At 58.1% G+C, this 19,306-nt stretch overlaps 2 protein-coding genes across 2 annotated transcripts; both read left to right on the forward strand.

Annotated features, from left to right (window-relative positions):
- Window positions 1–662: 662 nt before the first annotated feature.
- LOC308050516 (keratin, type II cytoskeletal 75-like) lies at window positions 663–4,983 on the forward strand (the record flags this gene model as incomplete). The annotated part of the gene is made up of 9 exons (XM_080360658.1): window positions 663–1,118; window positions 2,135–2,349; window positions 2,868–2,928; window positions 3,115–3,210; window positions 3,428–3,592; window positions 3,796–3,921; window positions 4,163–4,383; window positions 4,648–4,679; window positions 4,787–4,983. 9 exons carry the CDS (start codon window positions 663–665, stop codon window positions 4,981–4,983), a joined length of 1,569 nt encoding a protein of 522 aa, XP_080216784.1.
- A 3,022-nt stretch (window positions 4,984–8,005) lies between these two features.
- Window positions 8,006–14,394, forward strand: LOC308050429 (keratin, type II cytoskeletal cochleal-like; the record flags this gene model as incomplete). Its single annotated transcript, XM_080360544.1, has 10 exons — window positions 8,006–8,326; window positions 8,691–8,905; window positions 9,158–9,218; window positions 9,300–9,395; window positions 9,657–9,821; window positions 9,970–10,095; window positions 10,463–10,683; window positions 13,109–13,311; window positions 13,779–13,959; window positions 14,265–14,394. 10 exons carry the CDS (start codon window positions 8,006–8,008, stop codon window positions 14,392–14,394), a joined length of 1,719 nt encoding a protein of 572 aa, XP_080216670.1.
- Between the last annotated feature and the right edge of the window lie 4,912 nt (window positions 14,395–19,306).

Consider the following 19,306-nt stretch of genomic DNA (forward strand, 5'->3'; position numbering starts at 1 on the left):
CCTGCAGAAGCAGGATTTTCAGAAGAGAGCAGCTCAGGGAGCTGAGCTTATCTAGGGATGGAAGTGGAGCTGTTTCTGCAGGTACATTGGGACACTGTGCGGGATGGAGGGAAGCACGCAGTATCTATCACAACCACCAGGATGAAGTGCAGGGCTGGCTGTAGACCACGGCCCTGCCCGACAGGGGTTCCTTCCTACAGCACCGTAACTCGTTAACGCAAACAGAAAAGGAGCAAAACCAATCCCCAGGGATGAAGTTTCGCGGTGCCGGGCGCTGTGAACGGTGTTTTCCTCCCGTGCGCAGTGACTCACGGGCACTTTCCAGCGCTCTGCCGGAGTCTGCCTGGCTCCAGAGGCGGCACGGGGCGACAGTTATTCCCCAACAATAGCCCTGTTGCTCAGAACCCGGCTGCATTATTTCAGCAGGGCGTGTGTGCGGAGTGAGTTCACCCTCCAGAATGCTGTTGGACATGCCAAGCTTAATTAATCAGAAGGATGATCCAACCTCATCAAACCCATCCCAGTCTCACAAATGCATAAAAGGGCTCTCGGAGCCCGTGCAGAGCACAGGTTCATCTCTCCTGCTCCCTCCTCCTCCTCCTCCTTCCAGGCCAGCGCCGCCGCTCCTGTTGCGCAGCATCCACCCGCCCGAAGTGCCAGCCATGTCTCGCCAGTCCACCGTCCGCATCCAGAGGGGGAGAAGCGGCTTCAGCGCCGCCTCGGCCATCGTCCCCAACACCTGCCGCACCAGCTTCAGCTCCCGCTCCGTCACCCGCGTCGGCAGCTGCAACGCCGGCAGCGGCTTCGCCAGGGTCGGTGGTGGCTTCGGAAGCAAAAGCCTCTACAACGTGGGGGGATGCAAGAGGATCTCGGTGGCTGGACGGGGCGGCAGCTTCTACGGAGGTTTTGGCGCCGGCAGCGTGTATGGCGGTGGCTTTGGCTACGGCGCATTTGGTGGCCCTGGGTTCCCAGCCGGGGGCATCCAAGAAGTGTCCATCAACCAGAGCCTGTTGAAACCCCTCAACCTGGAGATCGACCCCAACATCCAAAGGATCCGAAAGGAGGAGAAGGAACAAATCAAAACCCTCAACAACAAATTCGCCTCCTTCATTGACAAGGTGAGACATGAGCTTCCCTAATCTTATCCTGATTCTTTTTGACGAGGACTCTTTCTTTAGCTGTTTCTGAGCACATAAGCTGCTCAAGGAGGAAAAGACGCGAGGAATGAGCCTGAAGATGCTCGGTCCCCGGAAACCCCAGGGAACGGTACCTGCCGCGTAGCGGTTGCTATGAATTAATCATCCGGTACTCGGGGTTCTCCTCCTTGGCCGCCTGACGCTGCGCAGGCAGCGCAGAACGCGGACAGCACCCCGTCCCCCCGCAGCCGCCGGGCTCCCTCCCCCGGGCCTGGGAACGGTTTCAGAGGGTTCAAGTGAGATGCGAGCGATGCAGAAGGGAATCCCGTGAATTGCGGGAGGGAGATGCAGGCTGCTCGTTCCCTGAGTTCTCCTCCAGGGCACGTGAAGTTATCGCTGCGACAGCAGCGGCACGTTCGGACGGCTGGTTCAGAACGGCAAAGCCCAGCACTGCCTGCACGGCACTGCCTGCACGGCACTGCCTGCACGGCACTGCCTGCACGGCACTGCCTGCACGGCACTGCCTGCCCGCTTCACTGCCTGGGTATTTAGATGCTCGGCTTCTGTTCTGGTCAAGCAGCTGCTCTGATTTCAAGGAAAACACTGCACCATTTGGGGTTCTGTGGGGTGGGGGAGCTGTGCTGAGGGAAGGGAGAAATGGCATTTGACTGTATTTACTGAAAAAAACGAGAGCAAAGTGCAACCCTGTTGCGCTCCTCACCTGATTGTGCAGGCGCTCCTCACAAAACGCAGGTACCTCGTCCTGAGTTAGCAAAGCAATCACGCAGGGAAGTCCACGGTCATTGCAGAGTGTTTGCAGCACTGAGCAGGGTCCCCGCAGCCAGGTAGCCACTTGTTTTCTTGTACCAGGTGAGAATTTGGCTACAAAACCAGCTGGGAAGAGAAGTTCCCCCTCGGCTGGAGCGCGACGCCCCGTTCGCACGGGAAGCGAGAGCCCCCGTCCCATCCAAACACCTTCGGGATATTTCTGCTTGCAGGTCCGATTCCTCGAGCAGCAAAACAAAGTGCTGGAGACCAAGTGGAGCCTGCTGCAGGAGCAGGGGCTCAAAACGGTGAGGAACAACGTGGAGCCGCTCTTTGAGACCTACATCAACAACCTGCGGGTGCAGCTGAACAGCCTGCTGGGCGACAAGGGCCGGCTGGAGGGAGAGCTGCTCAACACGCAGTACCTGGTGGAGGACTTCAAGAAGAAGTAAGTCACTGCCCTTACCTGGCCAGCGCAGCAATTTCCGCCCAGCACCCTTAACCCAAACCGGGCAAGTCCGGAACGCGAGAATTCCCGACAGCGAAGGCTGTGACATTTTCTCAAGACAAACGGTAACGAAGTAACAGTTCCAAATGCACAAACATTCAGGGAATAATTTGGAATATGATCAAAGGCTTATTAACTAAATTACCTACCGAGAAAAAGCAATGACACGGCAGGTCTGCGAGTCTCAGGACAGCTCGCTCCATCCGCCCGGGACGGGCACAGCGAGCACGACTGATGGCTAGAATAGCAGAAAGAGAATAGACTCTATAAAACTTTTTGATGTACTTGTTTTGACTAGTTTAGCCCAGGAACACGCTCATGGTCTCTTATTCAGATGCTCTGTAGGAGAAAAGAACATTGTATGCAAAATGCTCTTAAGGAAGTTCATTCCAGCACACTCAGATCACCCCCGCCTGCTACCTGCCTAAACAAATGCTGCTCCCGGCTCCCTCCTGCAGGTACGAGGACGAGATCAACAGGCGCACGGTGGCAGAGAACGAGTTCGTGACACTCAAGAAGGTGAGAGCGGATCCCAGCCCAACACCTCAGCGTTATTTGCAGAGCTCTGATCACAATTCCAGCCCTTTGTAGGCCAAATGCTTTTTGTTCCGTGCTTCCTCCCTGGCCTGTCATTGCAGAGATCTGCACGTTCCCGACTTGCTAATAAGAGTTTAAAACACATTCCCTAAATGTCTCGTCCTCCAGGACGTGGATGCTGCCTATATGAACAAGGTGGAGTTACAAGCCAAGGCGGACGCGCTGGTTGAAGAAATCAATTTCCTGAGAGCCCTCTACGAAGCGGTGAGCACAACCCCCCGGCTCGGGGCTCCCCTCCCTCCGTTTCTCGGAAAGCCGGTAATTTCTCCCCCCGGGAGATGCTAAATCCTTTCGAGCTCTACCAAGCGTCTGAGCTGCCGCGATAACGATCTGCAGCCTCTCCCAGGTCTGCACGTTCATGGGGGGGATGAAACGGCATCTCCCGGGCGGGTGAGCTCACCCGGCCCCGGGCCCCTTGCAGGAGCTCTCGCAGATGCAGACCCAGATCTCCGACACCTCGGTGGTGCTGACCATGGACAACAACCGCAACCTGGACCTGGACGGGATCATCGCCGAGGTGAAGGCGCAGTACGAGGACATCGCCAACCGCAGCCGCGCCGAGGCCGAGTCCTGGTATCAGACCAAGGTGAAGGAACAGGGGGGTTCCCGGGCTGTTATCTTCATGTCTTGTCTTGAACAGATCAAGACCGACTGTTCCAATAAAACCTTCTCGGATGTTGCACCGCGCGCCGCAGCTGCCGGGCGGGGGGGGCCCCGCGCTCCCGGGCACCCGCCTGACCCCAAAACGGTGGGTTTTTCCCTCGGCTGACGGTTCCTCTCCCCTGACAGTACGAGGAGCTGCAGGCTACGGCGGGCAGGCACGGGGACGACCTCCGCAGCACCAAGCAGGAGATCTCCGAGCTCAACCGCCACGTCCAGCGCCTGCGCTCCGAAATCGACAGCGTCAAGAAACAGGTAAAGGGCAGCAAAGCCCCCACTTTTAACTGCTTTACCCCTAGACTTGCAACGGAGAGGAAGGAAAAAGACCAGAGGCAAGTTATGCGAGTTCTGCTCAGTTTTGCCCTTTTTATCTCAAGAACAGAGCTGTCGCTGGTTATGCTGATGGTGCTGGAATAAAGCCGTGTAGTTTCAGGGCAGGCCAAGAACAAACCTGGGTCTTGTGTGGGGAATCTGAGCAGCGGTTTCTCCTCCGCAGTGTGCCAGCATGAAAGCGGCCATCGCCGAGGCCGAGGAGCGCGGGGAGCTGGCGCTCAAGGACGCCAAGGCCAAGCTGGCCGAGCTGGAGGACGCGCTGCAGCAGGCCAAGGCCGACCTGGCCCGGCAGCTGCGCGAGTACCAGGAGCTCATGAACGTCAAGCTGGCCCTGGACATCGAGATCGCGACCTACAGGAAGCTGCTGGAGGGCGAGGAGAGCAGGTGGGTGGGAAACACGACCCCTCGAGTCCCGGTTTAAGCCCTGGAAACACTCAGCGGTTTGGAAACGCTCAGCACGGCACCGGGGACGCGGGAGGGAAGGTCGTCCCAGCTAAAGGACGTCATCGCACAAAGCGTCCCTGAATCGCACCAAGTTTATCTTCTCCCCAAAGGAAATGTACCCTAGATTTTCCCCCCGGTATCAGCAGACGATGATTCTATCGCTCTGTGATTTCTCACCCTCTTCCCTTGTCTGTCCCCTACCAGGCTGGCTGGAGACGGCGTCCCAGTGAATATCTGTAAGTCTCTAAGCTACACGCAGTTACGTGAGTTGCGCGTTAGCGCGTCTCTGCGCCAAGGAGCCAATGCCCACAAAACTGAGCGCTTTCCCTTCTCCTTCCCGCAGCCGTGACCAGGACAACGGTGGGAACGGGCTACGGAGGAGGCAGCAACCTGAGCATGAGCGGGGGAATGTGCGCCATGGGGAGCAGCTTCGGCTGCGCCGGCGGCCCCGCGGTGGGCAGCGCCGGCCTGGCGGGCGGCAGCAGCTCCAGCGTCAAGTTCGTCTCCACCTCCTCCACCAGAAGAAGCTACAGAAGCTAAGAGTTTCCCTTCCACTCGCCAGAAGCCACCTTAGCGCTGGTCCTTCGCTAAAGCAGAGCGGGCCAGCGGCGCGGGGCCGCCCTCGCCTCGCTTTAGGAACGCTCCCTGCGCCGCGTTGTCTGGCACGTGTCGCACGGGGCTCTGCCGCCCAACACGAGTCCCGCTGCTTTAAATTCGCAACTTGCTTGTCACAGCTCAGCATTTTTTTGGCCAGATTTTGTATATAAAGCGTGTCCCATGACTGTTTGTCTCTCTTCACTTTCTGGTGTTCGTCTAATAAAAATGCATATGTAATTTATTCTATTGCGTGGACCTTTTAATTAAAGATGGGGAACAACAAATGCAAATGCAGATAACAAGCACTTTTGCCAGGACCCTGCCCAGTTAAAGGCGCAGACCTTTGCTCCTCATTCCCATTTCCTGACCGTGTCCCGCGGCAGCCAGAGCACACGGGCACAGCGCAGCTCCGAGGGAGCTCGGCACATCATTCCCGTGTTCCCCCCACTGTAAACACCCGAAGCCAAACACGGGGCACGCCAAGGCAGGACCGGCACGGGGAAGCGGCCTCGGACGCATTCGCTCCGCGGCAGCCAGCAGCCCGGGCTCCCGGGGGCACGGGGCCGTGCCAGGTGTCGTGTACCTGCACAGACTCCTGACAATAGGGAACTAATTACCAGGGGAGTCAGAGCAACCGCCCGACTCGTTCAGGTGATCAGCCACCCCCAGAGCCCTTTGACCGCACCCGGCTCACCTGAGCACCGGTGCTGGGCAGCGACCAGCAGCCTGGGCGGGTTGAGCGTCCCCTCCGCTCCGAGCGCCGGCCACGCAGGTTCAGGGGTTTATCTTGGCTCTTGATGCCGATATTCCGCCTTCTTCACTATCAGTGGAGGGTCAGGTCCACGTGCGTTCACACACTCCGCTGAACGCCATGTCGCCCTTCCAACAGCTGTAAATAACATCCAAGAACAGGATACCTGTTGGAAAAGGAAAGATATCAAGATCCACTCTTCACAGTCCCAGAATACGCTGGAGACAAGACCTTGTTTAGGGAAGGTGGAGAAGCAGGAGGCGCAGCAATTTCAGACGTGGTTCTGGCTAATCGGGAGAAATTAAGTGAGAAGGAAAAGCAGGCTGGGGGCTCGGGAGCGACTGAGCCCACCAACAGGCGCCATCGGGAGAAAGTCCCAACCCTCGCCCCGTGTACCTCGCGAGTCCCAGGGACGGCAGAGAACACAGGGCAACGGGCAGCGCCCGGACGACACGCTCGGGTCAGGTTTTCCTTCAGACCAGCAGTTTCCCATCATTTCCGCTGCCCAAACACTCCCCAAGCAGAGGATGCACCGCTCGCAGCCGACGGGCACGCGGGACGGATGCCATCCGTTGCGTCAACGCCCGGGTCATAAAACTGAGATTACAAAGCCCTTCGTCTGGCACGGGAAAGGCTGGGCCCACAACATTTGCTCTCCCAGGGCATCGCTTTTTAAGCAAAATACAAGAAGCCACCCTGGCAAAGGTCCGTGTGTCTGTACGTGAGCAGCGCACAGCCGTCCGGTCACCGCGGATGTCACCTCCTGCATACCATCCCAACAGCCAAGTTCAACAGCCGCGGCCGTGGCCCGGGGCTGGTACTGCAGTGGCACAGGACGGTCCTCGTTAACTCCAGCACGGCCCGGATTAAAACCTCAGGCACAATGAAACGGAAGGTGCTTGCACTCAGGGGCTGGGATTTGCAATGCATGGAGGGAACTGATTGCTAATTGCTACCCGTAATGTTTTTACAGAGCTCTTTAGGACAGACTTAGCCGTAAGCCTGAGCTCACTTGCACAGCTCAGCCACAGAAGCTCCTCTCTTGAGAAGTGCTGCTCGCTGTAACTTCACCAGAGAACGCGCCGTGGGACCGGCCCCGGTGCCGTGCGGATGAAGAGCACGGGGACCATCTGTGACCCACGGCCCAAGGCTGCGCCCCAAGGCCTGGGCTTCTTGTGCATAAGAGATCTGGGGGAAAAACAAGAGGCGTGGGGAGGGCAGCCTGGGAACGGACTTCACTCCCTGAGCCAGGAAACAGCTCGAAACCTGCGAAGGCGAAGCTGTGAGAAATCGCCAACTCACGTTTAGTGTCGTCACGGCCAACGGTATCTCCCTCTGGTCACTCTGGTATTTCATCACTTCTCGTCAGCCTGAATCAGAACGACACGTAGACACTTTTCGCACAAAGGTCTGAAAATGCCATTCATGAAATTACTCTCCGTGTATTTTCTGCTCCCCAGCTGGTTTTTGACAGCTGATGGTTTAAAATCCTCCTAAAGCCCCATCACCCCTGTGCCTTTCCCTCCATCTCCTTTCTCTCTTCTCCACCAGCCCTGGTTTAAACGACTCCTGTTTGGGCATGAGAACAAGAGTCCAGACCTCTGGCAAGCCGCGGCCTGCGGCGCCGCTGCCCCGCTGGGTTCGCTCCAAACCACAGCAGCAGGAACAGGGACCCGCGAGAGCGGCGCCGCGGAACAGCCTTGCGCAAGGGCATTGATTAATCCGTGAAACAGAGATGAGCGAGCGCTTGCCCACCGTGGGAACCATCTGCCTGCAGAGGGGAGCGCAGGGAGCGGGCCAGGGGTGGGCAGGAGTATTCAGTGTTTTCTCAGATTATTTCGACAGCCAGATTGTGACTGTCACAAAAAAAATGCAACTCCTGCACTTTGCGAGTGCCTCATCGGTGCTCGCGGTGAACTCACCGTCCGCCGTGCTGCCGGGGGTGCCGAGCCCGGTTCATCAGCAGGATGAGCAGTGCGGACCCATCCCCGGCTCGGGGAGCTATAAAAGGGCCGGTCGCAGCCCGGGGAGCACAACTTCACTCCTGCTTCGTTCTTCCTGCCGCTCCCCCTGCTCCCATCGGCTGCCATGTCTCGCCTGTGCGCCGCGAGGAACCAGAGCAAAACCGGCTTCAGCGCCGCTTCTGCCTTCACCCCGAACGCCGGCAGCACCAGCTTCTGCGTAGGCTCCGTGTCCCAAGGGGCAACCTGCAGCATGGCCGGGTACCGGAGGTTTGCCGGAGGGTTTGGAAGCAGAAGCCTCTACAGTCTCGGGGGATGCAGGAGGATCGCGGTGGCTGCAAGAGGTGCTGGCTTCTACGGACCCGCAGCTGCTGGTGCCTTTGGGTTTGGTGGCGCCGCGGGCGGCCCCGCGTTCCCCGCTGTCCCTGCCGGGGGCATCCAAGCCGTCTCCATCAACCAGAGCCTGCTGAAACCCCTCAACCTGGAGATCGACCCCACCATCCAGAGCATTCGAAAGGAGGAGAAGGACCAGATTCAAACCCTCAACAACAAATTCGCCTCTTTCATCGACAAGGTGAGACATCTCTTGGCTATGCTGTGTTGACTCCTTGGTGGGCTGGCACAAAGAAGGGCAATTACATCTTTCTCAGCAGTTTTGCTGCTCTTGTCCCATAATTTACAGCATCAGCAGCTTGGGAATAAAACCTGAGGGGTTCCAGCTTTGAGCCCATTCAGCCCTCACGCTGGTGCTGAGGGGAGAGCAGCCAACGGGGAAGATGGTGCCAGAGGGTGAGAGGAAGCAGAGTTTGCAAAGAGAGCAGGAATGTGAATATCAGATGTGCAACACCTGTGTGAAGAGTCCTCGCAGGATCGCACTTTGCCTCTCTAAGGAAAACCCTCCTAAAGTCCCTGTTTCTGAACCATCCCTCCCTATCCAGGTCCGATTCCTCGAGCAACAAAACAAGGTCCTGGAGACCAAGTGGGCCCTTCTGCAAGAACAGGGGAACAAAACGGTCGGGAACAACATCGAGCCCCTTTTTGAGACCTACACCAGCAACCTCCGCAGGCAGCTGGACCGTCTGCTGGCGGAGCGGCACAGCTTGGCCGCGGAGCTGAGCAAGGTGCAGAGCCTGGCCCAGGAGCTCAAGAGCAAGTAAGTCTGTCCGTCTGCGCCCTGCTGCAATAAGCCCTTCTTGCTGATAGCATCTTCTGAGTAAGGCCCAGGTTAAGCTTAATAGGAGACACATTCAGCCTCACCTCCCCATGGCTGAAAGTCACAGGGAGAAAATTTTAACACTCAGAGACCAAAGTACCCAACTGTGCACAGAAAAACATCAGAGCGGGTCCTGAAAACACAAAATAACTCTGTCCGAGCCCAGAGTGCCCGTGCGTTTCCACCCCGCAGGTACGAAGAGGAGATCAACAAGCACACAGCTGCCGAGAACGAGTTTGTGGTGCTGAAGAAGGTGGGTGCCCAGGCTGCGGGAACAGCCAGAAGCGCCGCCGCCAGCTCTGCGTGAACTGTGGCTTCGTGGTGTTTCCCGCAGGAGGTGGACGCTGCCTACACGAGCAGGACGGAGCTGCAGGCCAGGCTGGACTCGCTTGCGGAGGAGATAGATTTCCTCAGAGCCCTCTACGAAGCCGTAAGCACCAGCACTTGCACCCTCCTCCCAGTTTCCAATGCATTCCTTTCCCCCCTCGGATGCTCAGGACTGATCATCCCCCACTCTGTTGCACTCAATAATTCAATGCTTTCCCCTTTCTGCCTGCTGCTTTAACCCTGCCTGAAACCTGCTTGGAAAAATCCCTTTATCCACCCAGATTTAGCCTCTAACTCGGGGCGTTTCCTCCCTCCGAGCGACACTCGCGGCTCAGGACTCACGGAACCACGCGCTGTTTCGCAGGAGCTGTCGCAGCTGCAGAGCCAGATCTCCGACACCTCGGTGGTGCTGAGCATGGACAACAGCCGCAGCCTGGACCTGGACGGGATCATCGCCGAGGTGAAGGCGCAGTACGAGGATGTTGCCAAGCGCAGCCGCGCCGAGGCCGAGGCCTGGTACCAAACCAGGGTGAGCACCCGCGCAGGCTCCGCAACGGGAACCTGCATTCCCTGCCCTAAACCCCAAGGGAAAGCGGGTCCCACTGTGATTTGTATAACACCCACATCCCCCTGTTCCACCTGCTCCAAACCCCGTGTATTCCCCTCTCCCCTGACAGTACGAGGAGCTGCAGGCTACGGCGGGCAGGCACGGGGACGACCTCCGCAGCACCAAGCAGGAGATCTCCGAGCTCAACCGCCACGTCCAGCGCCTGCACTCCGAAATCGACAGCGTCAAGAAACAGGTAAAGGGCAGCGAAACGCCCAAGACAAAACCCTGAGCGTGGTCTGACCGCTGGGTCAGCGCCGGGGAACGAAAACAAGGGCATCTCAGGGGGTTCTGCTGGAATGAATAGGACAGCACTTCTCTCAGTGCAGTAACATCACTAAGAGTAACTTCACGCAGTACCAGTAAACCTAAGGAGATGTGAAGAGGTGTGGAAATGCAGGCTGGGACCTGGCCCGGGACTTGCATCAATTCAACGATCGTTAAGATCACACCTAGGGACATTAACCCAAATTCTTCTCATGTAGACCGGGCATCACAACCTCAGGGGACACAGAAGTGGTCTGTGCTCTAGGGGGGGAAGGCAACCGCTGTTTTCCCCGCAGTGCTGTGGTTTGGAGGCGGCCATCGCGGACGCCGAGCAGCGCGGGGACGCGGCCGTCAAGGACGCCAGGGCCAAGCTGAACGAGCTGGAGGCCGCGCTGCAGCAGGCCAAGGCCGAGCTGGCCCGGCAGCTGCGTGAGTACCAGGAGCTCATGAACGTCAAGCTGGCCCTGGACATCGAGATCGCGACCTACAGGAAGCTGCTGGAGGGCGAGGAGAGCAGGTGGGCGCCTCCCATCCCCGTTCCCAGCGCTGTCACAGACCCTTGGCGGGTTTAGAAGAGACCCCAGGGCTCCCACGTTCCCAAGCCTGTTTAAAGCCAAGCGATTGCCCATGAAGACAATTGGGAAATTCACCTTCTGTGCAAACTTTCCACTAAAAACCTTCCAAGGAAACTCTCCTGCCTTTTCAAGCAGCTCCTGCGCACGGGTTCTCCTCGAATCCTTACTGTGCCATTTTGCTCCCCAACAGGCTCTCTGGAGAAGCTGCCAGCGCAGTCAATATCTGTAAGTAACTCATAAAGGGACTCTGGTGCCCGGTGCGTGTACCCCCGGCTCAGGGCCCGCTGCCCGCGCCGCCCCTGCACAGGGCGCTTCAGGGCCCGCTGCCCGCGCCGGCCCTGCACCGGGTGCTCTCCTCCCACAGCTGTGACCAGAACGGCCGCGGGAGCCGGTTACGGAGCCGGGAACTGTCTGAACTTCGGCCTCGGAGACGGAATCTGTGCTGCAGGAACCGGTGGACAAGGCGCCGCCAGGTCCTGCGTGGTCGGTGGAAGCAGCTCCAGCGTTAAATACGTCTCCACCACCTCTGCAAGCAAGCAGTGCTATTAAAGCCGGACACCAGCACCGCGCCGAGTTTCCGCGTGTGTTGTGTGCAGTCCTCACCCTGTTACTTGCACCAGATTTGGAAGTCAGAGCTGTCTGTCCTTATTTATATAAAACATCTCATGCTCCTGTTTATTGTCTCTGAAATCCTCATTTCCCAGGGTTCACCCAATAAAAGGCACGTGGAGTTAATTCTGTCGCATCCTGCTTTTAATTCCACTTTCCAGGAGCGGTTGGCACAGCAGAGCAGAGCTGAAGGAAAACAGGAGTCAGACACGGACCAGCTGAGGCCTTTCCTTCCTCCGCACCCCGGACACCTCATACCCAACAGGAACATGGATGTTCCGTTCAGATTAGTGTGAGCCAAGTTATTTCAGCATCAGCATCTTCCACGGGACGGGCAAACATCTGCTCTTCCTCGCAGGCACTAGAGGAAACATCCTGTGTCTCAGTCCCCGCGGTGCTGCACCTCCGCCTTTTCGCACCCAGACCCCTGTAGTCTTTCAAGGTTTAAGGAAATAAAGTCATTTAAGGAAATAAATCTGTTTTTTTCCCAAGAAAGCAAGAACTTCAGCTCACACTGTTCTGAACACGCATGAGGCGCACAGACTAATAAAGTGCCATCACTGCCATAATTAGAAATGGAAAAGACTCATTAAACCCCCAACTCAACCTCTTTGGGACTGATAAGGTCCCCAGGCCTCGGACCTCGGAATCTGCTCTTCCTACCTTCCTACCTTCGCTTATTGTAAACGCTGGGGATCCCAAAGTCTTCTTCCTAACGCTTCGCTCTTCTGAGTCAAACACTAATCCACACGGCAACAGCAATTAGAAATCAGACATATGCCAAATTAATTTTGCCCTTCTATGTGGCTAAGAGCTTAGAGACCCACAAATCTATATACGGGCTGGGACTCAATGGAAATTATTTTCAGGGTTGGATATTCCTGATGTGAAGAAATCTTCCCCCATGAAAGGGCCATGAAAGGCTGATGTTTCATTAGCTGCACGGACTCCTGCCTTTGAACTCCTGCCTTTCATCTGCCCGTTTAATGGTTTCGCTGGAGCCGGGCATCGCTCCGCGGCCAGCGCTGCTCTGCAGCCCTTCCCAGGATACAGGATCACTGAGACCTGTATGTAATACCACCATGTACAACCCACGCACTGAGCTAGCAAGGACAGACGTGTTGTTAGGCAGCTGTTTTGTTGTTTCCTCCAAAGATCGGTGGCAAACGCCCCTGGGAACCAACTCTTTAGGGTCCCCATGAGCGCCCTGCGATGAATGCAGGAGGACGGGGGGCTGTGGTGCCGCGGCACCTTCATCTCCCCTTCCCAACACCAACAAAGAGATCAAGGAGATCAACAAGCGCGGGACTGCAGAGAACAACCTGGTGTTGCTGAAGAAGCTGAGGCGCCAACAACAAAGGAGGGACACACTTTTTAAAGGCAAAAGGCATTTGAATGCAAATAAGCCTTTTCATCCCGCAGTGCCAAGCTGGGCAAAGCACTTAGCGAAGGTGGAGTCATCGCTCCTTGAAGCAGAAACACGCGGCTGTGCCAGCGTGCCAGCCCTCGGCAGCTCCTTCTCGCTGCAGAAGGAACTTCCATTCAAAAGCCAGAACCCAGGCGCGTCCTGGTCCCCTGGTCCCAGACGAGATCGGGGTTCACACACCTCGCTCCACTAGATGCTCTGCCACCCTGCAGCCCTTCTCCATCTGTCCATCTGTCCCCAGCGCAGGCCCCTGCAGACGGGCAGATTCAGGAGCTCAGAACCAGTCAAAGCACATGCAAATAGCAGCAGGAATGAAAAGCTCCCACCCGCAGAGATGCGAAGGGAAGAGGCATCGCTGAGGCTGAGGAGCACGGGGCTGTGGAGGATGCTGAGCGCAAGCTCCCCGAGCCGCGGCTTTCCCTGCAAAAGCTGAAGCAGAATGTGGTTGGCGAGCACCGGCAGCTCCTGAGCGTTAAACGGGCCCTGGACACGGAGATCGCGACGCACGGGGAGCTGCTGGTGGAGGAGAGAGCAGGTGGGTGCGGGAACAGCCCTGCGGGATGCGTGAGGAGGAAATACAGTCACACAGCGAACCCCCACCCCGCGCAGTCTGCGCCCCTGCAACGCAGCCAATGCCACCGGGAGCCCTGTCCTAAAAGGTGACACTTCCAAAGCGCTTCCCAGCACTGATGGACCCAAACGCCTGACAAAGCCAAATCTCCTCGCACACCCAGGCACTTGGGTTTCCCCAACCGCAGACCCCAACGGATAAAGATGATGCCTTGGGAGCCTCAGGGCTTGTCAAGCCAAAGGCTCGGCCACCGTCACCTTTGTCAGCCCAGTGAAACGCCTGGTCCCTATTCACACGTGAGTCAAGTGAGGGGACCGAGCAACAGCCCTTGGCCAGGACTCGTTCACGCGTCCGCACGCACCCAAGGCAGCTCAAAACATATTTCTTTTGCGTCAGTTCACCAACATTTTCAGCCGCCTTCCCTGCTGCAGCTCTACCCGCCGCCGCTCTCTCCTCTGTCGGCTTTCTGCAAGCCCTGGCCTCAGGTTTCGGCCCAGAAGAGCTAAACAGCTGCATCTGGTGTCCGCCGTCCCATCCAAAGCAGAACGCGCTTCCTGGGGTGACAACGTGGAGAGAGGAGACGCAGCCGGAGAGCCAGAAAACGCAACTACGGTCTGGAGCAACGTGCTCTGGCACACGAAGCTTGAGGAGAATCACCAGATTAACGCCAGACCTTCCCACGTCCCGTTCCTCGAAGGATGTTTGCGAGCCCTGGAGCCGAAGCGCCCGAGAGTTCCCACATCCCTCCAGCAAAGCTGTAATTTTGCTTTGCAATTGTAACCAACCACCGAACAGGGAAGAGGAAAGAAACGCTGTAAACAACCCCAAATCACTTGTTTGAAACTCCTACCCTGCCCCTACCAAACGCGCCGCCCTCCCACACGGCGCCGCGGGCCCGCGCCAGCTCGGCCTTCCAGGAACGGGGACACGCGCGCGAGCGGCTCCGGCGCCGCGGGGAGCGCCACAGCCCAGCCCCGAACCGGCGGGAACAACCTCCACGCCGAGGGATGGGAACGGGAGACGTCGCTTTGCGGAGGATTCGGCTAATAAGGGTGTCTGCAAAAGCTACTGCGTGCCAAGCATCGGTTTCGATTGCAACTGATCGGCAACTCCCCCAATAAATGATTGTACCATGTTGGAAAACACATCAGCAACCTGCACAGAAATCCGCTTGAGCGGGAGATTTGGCCCCACCGGCATTAAAATGTGTTGGTTTTCTATAGACAGAACCAACCACACTTGGTCATTTCCCACTGACCTGCCTGCAAGCCTTGGTTCAGGAGACCCACGTGTGTCACTGCTGGCTCGTGTCAAACAGCAGGTTGAGTCGCATCCTCCTCCACGGCTCTTGCTTGCAAGCTGAGGTACCAGCAAACATGAAGCTCCTTGGACAGAGAAGCAGTTTACACCCCCGAAGTCTCAGTCCCACTTCACGCAACCTAGAAAAAGGGAACACACAATTTTTAGCGTCTCCTGGAAATTCACCCACACAGCTCCCCTAATTTCTGCTGCTGTTACGCAAGACCCAAACATGATTCTTCTGCCTGAACCGCATTCTTCAGAGCTTTCTGGGGCAGAGCAGCTCCGCTCTCCCTGGCGCTGAGCGCGGCGTATGCTAAGCAGCTCGCATCCTTTGCATCACGTTCATTTTGTGGAAGTTTCACGCAGCCTCGCCCTGTTTTCCATGCAAATAAAAGGAAGCAGGTGCTGCAGTGTGGTCAGAGGAGCTGCACCCCGAGCCCGCTCCCAGCACCTCGCCGGCACCGTCCCTCTCCCACCAGCACCATGTCCCGCTGCTCCCGCAGCGGCGGCTCCGGCCGCACCGGCAGGAGCTTCGGCTCTTCCTCCGTAGCTCTTCCCCGGAACCGCCGCAGCTCCAGCGCTGCCTCGTGTCACCGCGGAGGTGCCGTGGGGAACTGCGGAGGTGCCGTGGGGAACCGCGGCGCGGGCTGCTCCAGCAGCCGGAGCCTGGAGGGCTGCAGGCCCGCGGGGGCTGCTGGACGGCGCCCTGCTCCCAGGGGCGGATACGGCGTCGGTGCAGCCGGCGCGGGGCTGGGCTGCAGGAGCGCTGGCTTTGGCTGCAGGGCGGGGGGGGCGCCCAGGCCACGCACCATCGCGCCCGTCACCAGCAACGAGCAGCTGCTCCGGCCGCTCTGCCCGCGGCTCGATGCCAACGTGCAGGCGGTGAAGCTCCAAGAGAAGGAGCAGATCAAGACCCTCAACAACAAGTTTGCGTCTTTCATCGACAAGGTGAGCGGGGCGCCCCGGCCCGGCTGCGGCACCGCGGGCCAGCGCAGGAGCCCAGCCCGGAGTCCCTACGGGACAACTCAGTTTAGGCATTGAGGGCAACTCACATAAGTGCCGGTTGAGCCCCACAGTGCACGCGCATAGGAAATGCTGCTCTGATCTCTAGGCCTGAGCACAGCTCAGGAACAAACTAAAGCCAGTTCCATCAGCCTCCTAGTTCCATCCTGCTCCTCTCTGCACATCCCAAATTTACTTCAGATCTCTAATTTTTGGAAGTGATTAATTTTTGTGCATTTGGACACAGGTGGCCCAGCAACAGCCCCCGCAGCCGAGCGGGCTGGAGTAGGAGACGCTGCGCTCACACGCAGCAGGAACAGGGACGCGCAGGTCACCACTGTCCACGGGCACCGGCTCTCTCCTAACCCTCATTGTTTCCTATTTCCCTTTCTGGGATTCAGGTTCGGCTCCTGGAGCAGCAGAACAAGGTCCTGGAGACCAAGTGGAGCTTCCTGCAGGGTCAGAAGCGCCGCGGGAGCAGCGCTGGGCCCGCGCTCCGGGCCTTCATCGCGCACCTGCACGAGCAGCTGGAAGCGCTGGGCTGCGACAGAGCCCTGTTAGAGACAGACCTGAGAGCAGCACAGCAGCTTCTGGAAAACAACAGGAACATGTAAGCGAAACCAGAGAATGGGGGTGCGGGGCTCAAAATGTTTGGGACTTGGAAAAAGGCAGGGAGCGTGAACTTTGTGTGGTAGTAAATGGCTCCCAGAGAACCAGTAGGTAGATGGAGAGACCTACCAGGGCTTCGGGATACAGGATTAACAGCGAGATGGAGGAAGCAGAGGGTGTCCCTCTTCCAGTTCTCCTTCTCTCCTTCCTAATCCCTTTGGAAACGTTCGGCAGCTCTTTGCTGTCACGCGAGTTCAATGAAAACAGTTCTGCTGCAAATTCAAAAAGATGCAGAAGCCTCTGCAAACATGTTTGCTCTCCCATGGGCTACGAAACAAACCAAAGCAGCACAAAACATCCTCTGGGGAGAAGGAAAACTAAGATGAGGAGTTTCACTTCTTGAAAGAAACCCAAACAAAGGCGTAATTGTGCTGAACTCCAAGGAAAATCTGCCGCTTTCCCACGCAGGTACAAGGACGAGCGCAGCCGGCGGCCGCGCGCCCACAGCGAGTTTGCTGCCCTGAAGAAGGTGAGCAAGGGGCTGTTTGAACTCCCTGGGTTCAGGTCTTCGGGGTGCACGCGGTGATTTATTTCCCTGAAGCCGCACACAAAACAAGTACGAGCAGGAGCTGCTGCTCGGGTTTGCTTGAGCTCAGATCAGCAGCAGCTGCGTAATTGGGAGCTGGCGCACGGTCACGGCACCAAAAGTCCCTCACCCCAAGGGGAGCCCCGAGTCGGCTCCTGCTAACGAACTTCCTCCTTCCATCCCCAACGCGTCGCCAGGACGCGGGCTGCTTTGTCTTACACAAAGCGGAGCTGGAGGCCAAGCTGGAAAGCCTGAAAGCAGAGGTTGGATTCCTGCGAACGCTCTATGAGGAGGTAAGAGGCACCCCTGGTGCCCCGGCCATCATTTCACCTCCCAGCTGCATTCTGGGATGGGCAGCGGGGGTGACACGGGGCAGCAGTCACCGCTTGCGGTGTTTTCATCTCTGCGTGGTCCCTACAAAGCGGGACAGAGCTGCACAACGTGGTCGCAGCAGCTCGGGGCCGGACCAGCATCTCCGACCAGTTCAACCCCGTGTCCTCACCAGGAAAGCCGGCAGCTGCGGGCGAACGCCTCGGAGCCTTCGGTGGTGCTGCAGATGGACAACAGTCGAGATCAGGACCTGGGCGGCATCGCTGCAGACGTCAGGGCTCAGTACGAGGACATCGCCCGCAGGAGCCGGGCGGAAGCGCAGGCCTGGCACGAGAGCAAGGTGAGAAAACCCGGCACAGCGAGGGGCTGGTGCAGCCTCTCCCTTCAAACCAACTGCAGACCGATAGAATGACCCCCACTCTCCTGATTTGCTCCGATTGTGTGGGTTTGGGATACGCAAAGGTGTCTTTTGGGCTTGTTTTAGTTTGAGGAGCTGCAAGTGACTGCAGGCAGGAATGCCGCTAGCCTGCAGGAGACAAAAACCAAGATAGCTGAGCTGACACGGAGCATCCAGACCCTGAGCAGAGGCCTCCGCGGAGCCAAGGACCAGGTGAGCGCAGCCGGGACCGGTCACTTCCCAACCACGCTTTAAACCCAGCTCTTGATGGCACGTCACGTTTGAGGACAGCAAGAGGCAGCCAGGCCTGACCCCGTGTCGCTCCCGGCAGCGCCGCAGGCTGGAGGACGCACTGGCCACCGCTGAGCGGCGCGGGGAAGCGGCCGTGCAGGACGCGGAGCGCAGGCTCTCCGAGCTGCGGACGGCGCTGCAGCGCAGCAGGGCAGAGCTGGCCCGGCAGCTGCGCGACTGCCGGGAGCTCAGCAGCGTCAGGATGGGCCTGGACGTCGAGATCGTCACCTACAAGAAGCTGCTGGAGGGCGAGGAGAGCAGGTGGGTGACAGCCCAGGGCTGCATGTGCTGCAAGAACCGCTGACCGGGCAGCGCTGCTTTGGAGCTGCCAGTCCCAATGCGGATCAGTTCTTCCCATCAGTCCTAACCCACCCCACCAGCACAAACCCGCCCAAACGGCCTCCAAACAGCAGGAGATGAGCTCCCGTTTGAGGCTAGAGGGCTTTGCATTTGAGGACAGGCTGACCACGTGCACCCTCTTCCCGTTCTCCGCAGGCTCCGCGCAGAACGCGGCTGCCCCGCCAGCATCTGTAAGTTGGAGCCTTCACCTCCTACCAAACTCAGGCACCCGCTGCCTTTTCTGCGGGAATTCCCCAAGCTGACGCTCAGCTTCGCTCTGCTTTCCGCAGCCATTTGCCGCTCGCAGGGGGGTCTCACCCTCCCTGAGCCCGGCTTTGCGAGCGCCCTCATGTCCCTGAGCAGACCCCCGTGCCGGAGCAGCGCGGGGCGCACGGCGCGGAGCTGCGGGGACGGCGCGGGCGGCAGGAGCACCGCGAGCTCACTCGGGAAGGCGCCGTCCGCGAGCCAGGCGGTCAGGAGCACCGCGTGAGGAGCCTCAGAGAGAACATGCTGGAAACAAAGCAACGCACGCGCTTTTCTGCCAACACACAGCAACGACTGGGCTGGAGCCGCAGCGTCTGCTCCCCAGGCTTCATGCCCATTCTCCACACCTGTGGATCTGAACACAAAAAGGGCTTTTCTATGGTCAAGGGTTTTGCTGTTTCTGCTGGGGAGTCCAGGAGCGAGAAGGGCTAAAATCTCCCTCACTGCTCCAGCTGCACAGTTCAAACAAGTCGCCTTTGCTGCCGTTCCCTGCTCCTTCCTCTCCTACAGATTGAAGATTAAAATGAAGTGTGCGAGAGGGCACCTTCTACCTAAGAGTATTTTCATTAGAGCTTTATCCAGCCCAGTTGTCTTGGCAGCTCCCGCCCTGGACCCACCTGGTTCTATCAGCCTCTTACATTACCATACACCCCTGGCATCAATTTCATTGATTATTTGCCCCAAAGGACAGACTCAAGGGCGGTTGCTGTTTGAGGGCAGTTCGCCTGTGTACGGGTGTTACCTGCTGTGACGCTGATCCTCAGCTTTCTCTTCCCTCGGGGTTTTTAAGGGTCAGGCTGCTCTGCCGCCACAAACGCCGTCGCAGCGGAAGAGTCTGG

This window comes from Nesoenas mayeri, assembly GCF_963082525.1.
Source record: "Nesoenas mayeri genome assembly, chromosome: 28".
Lineage (NCBI taxonomy): Eukaryota > Metazoa > Chordata > Aves > Columbiformes > Columbidae > Nesoenas > Nesoenas mayeri.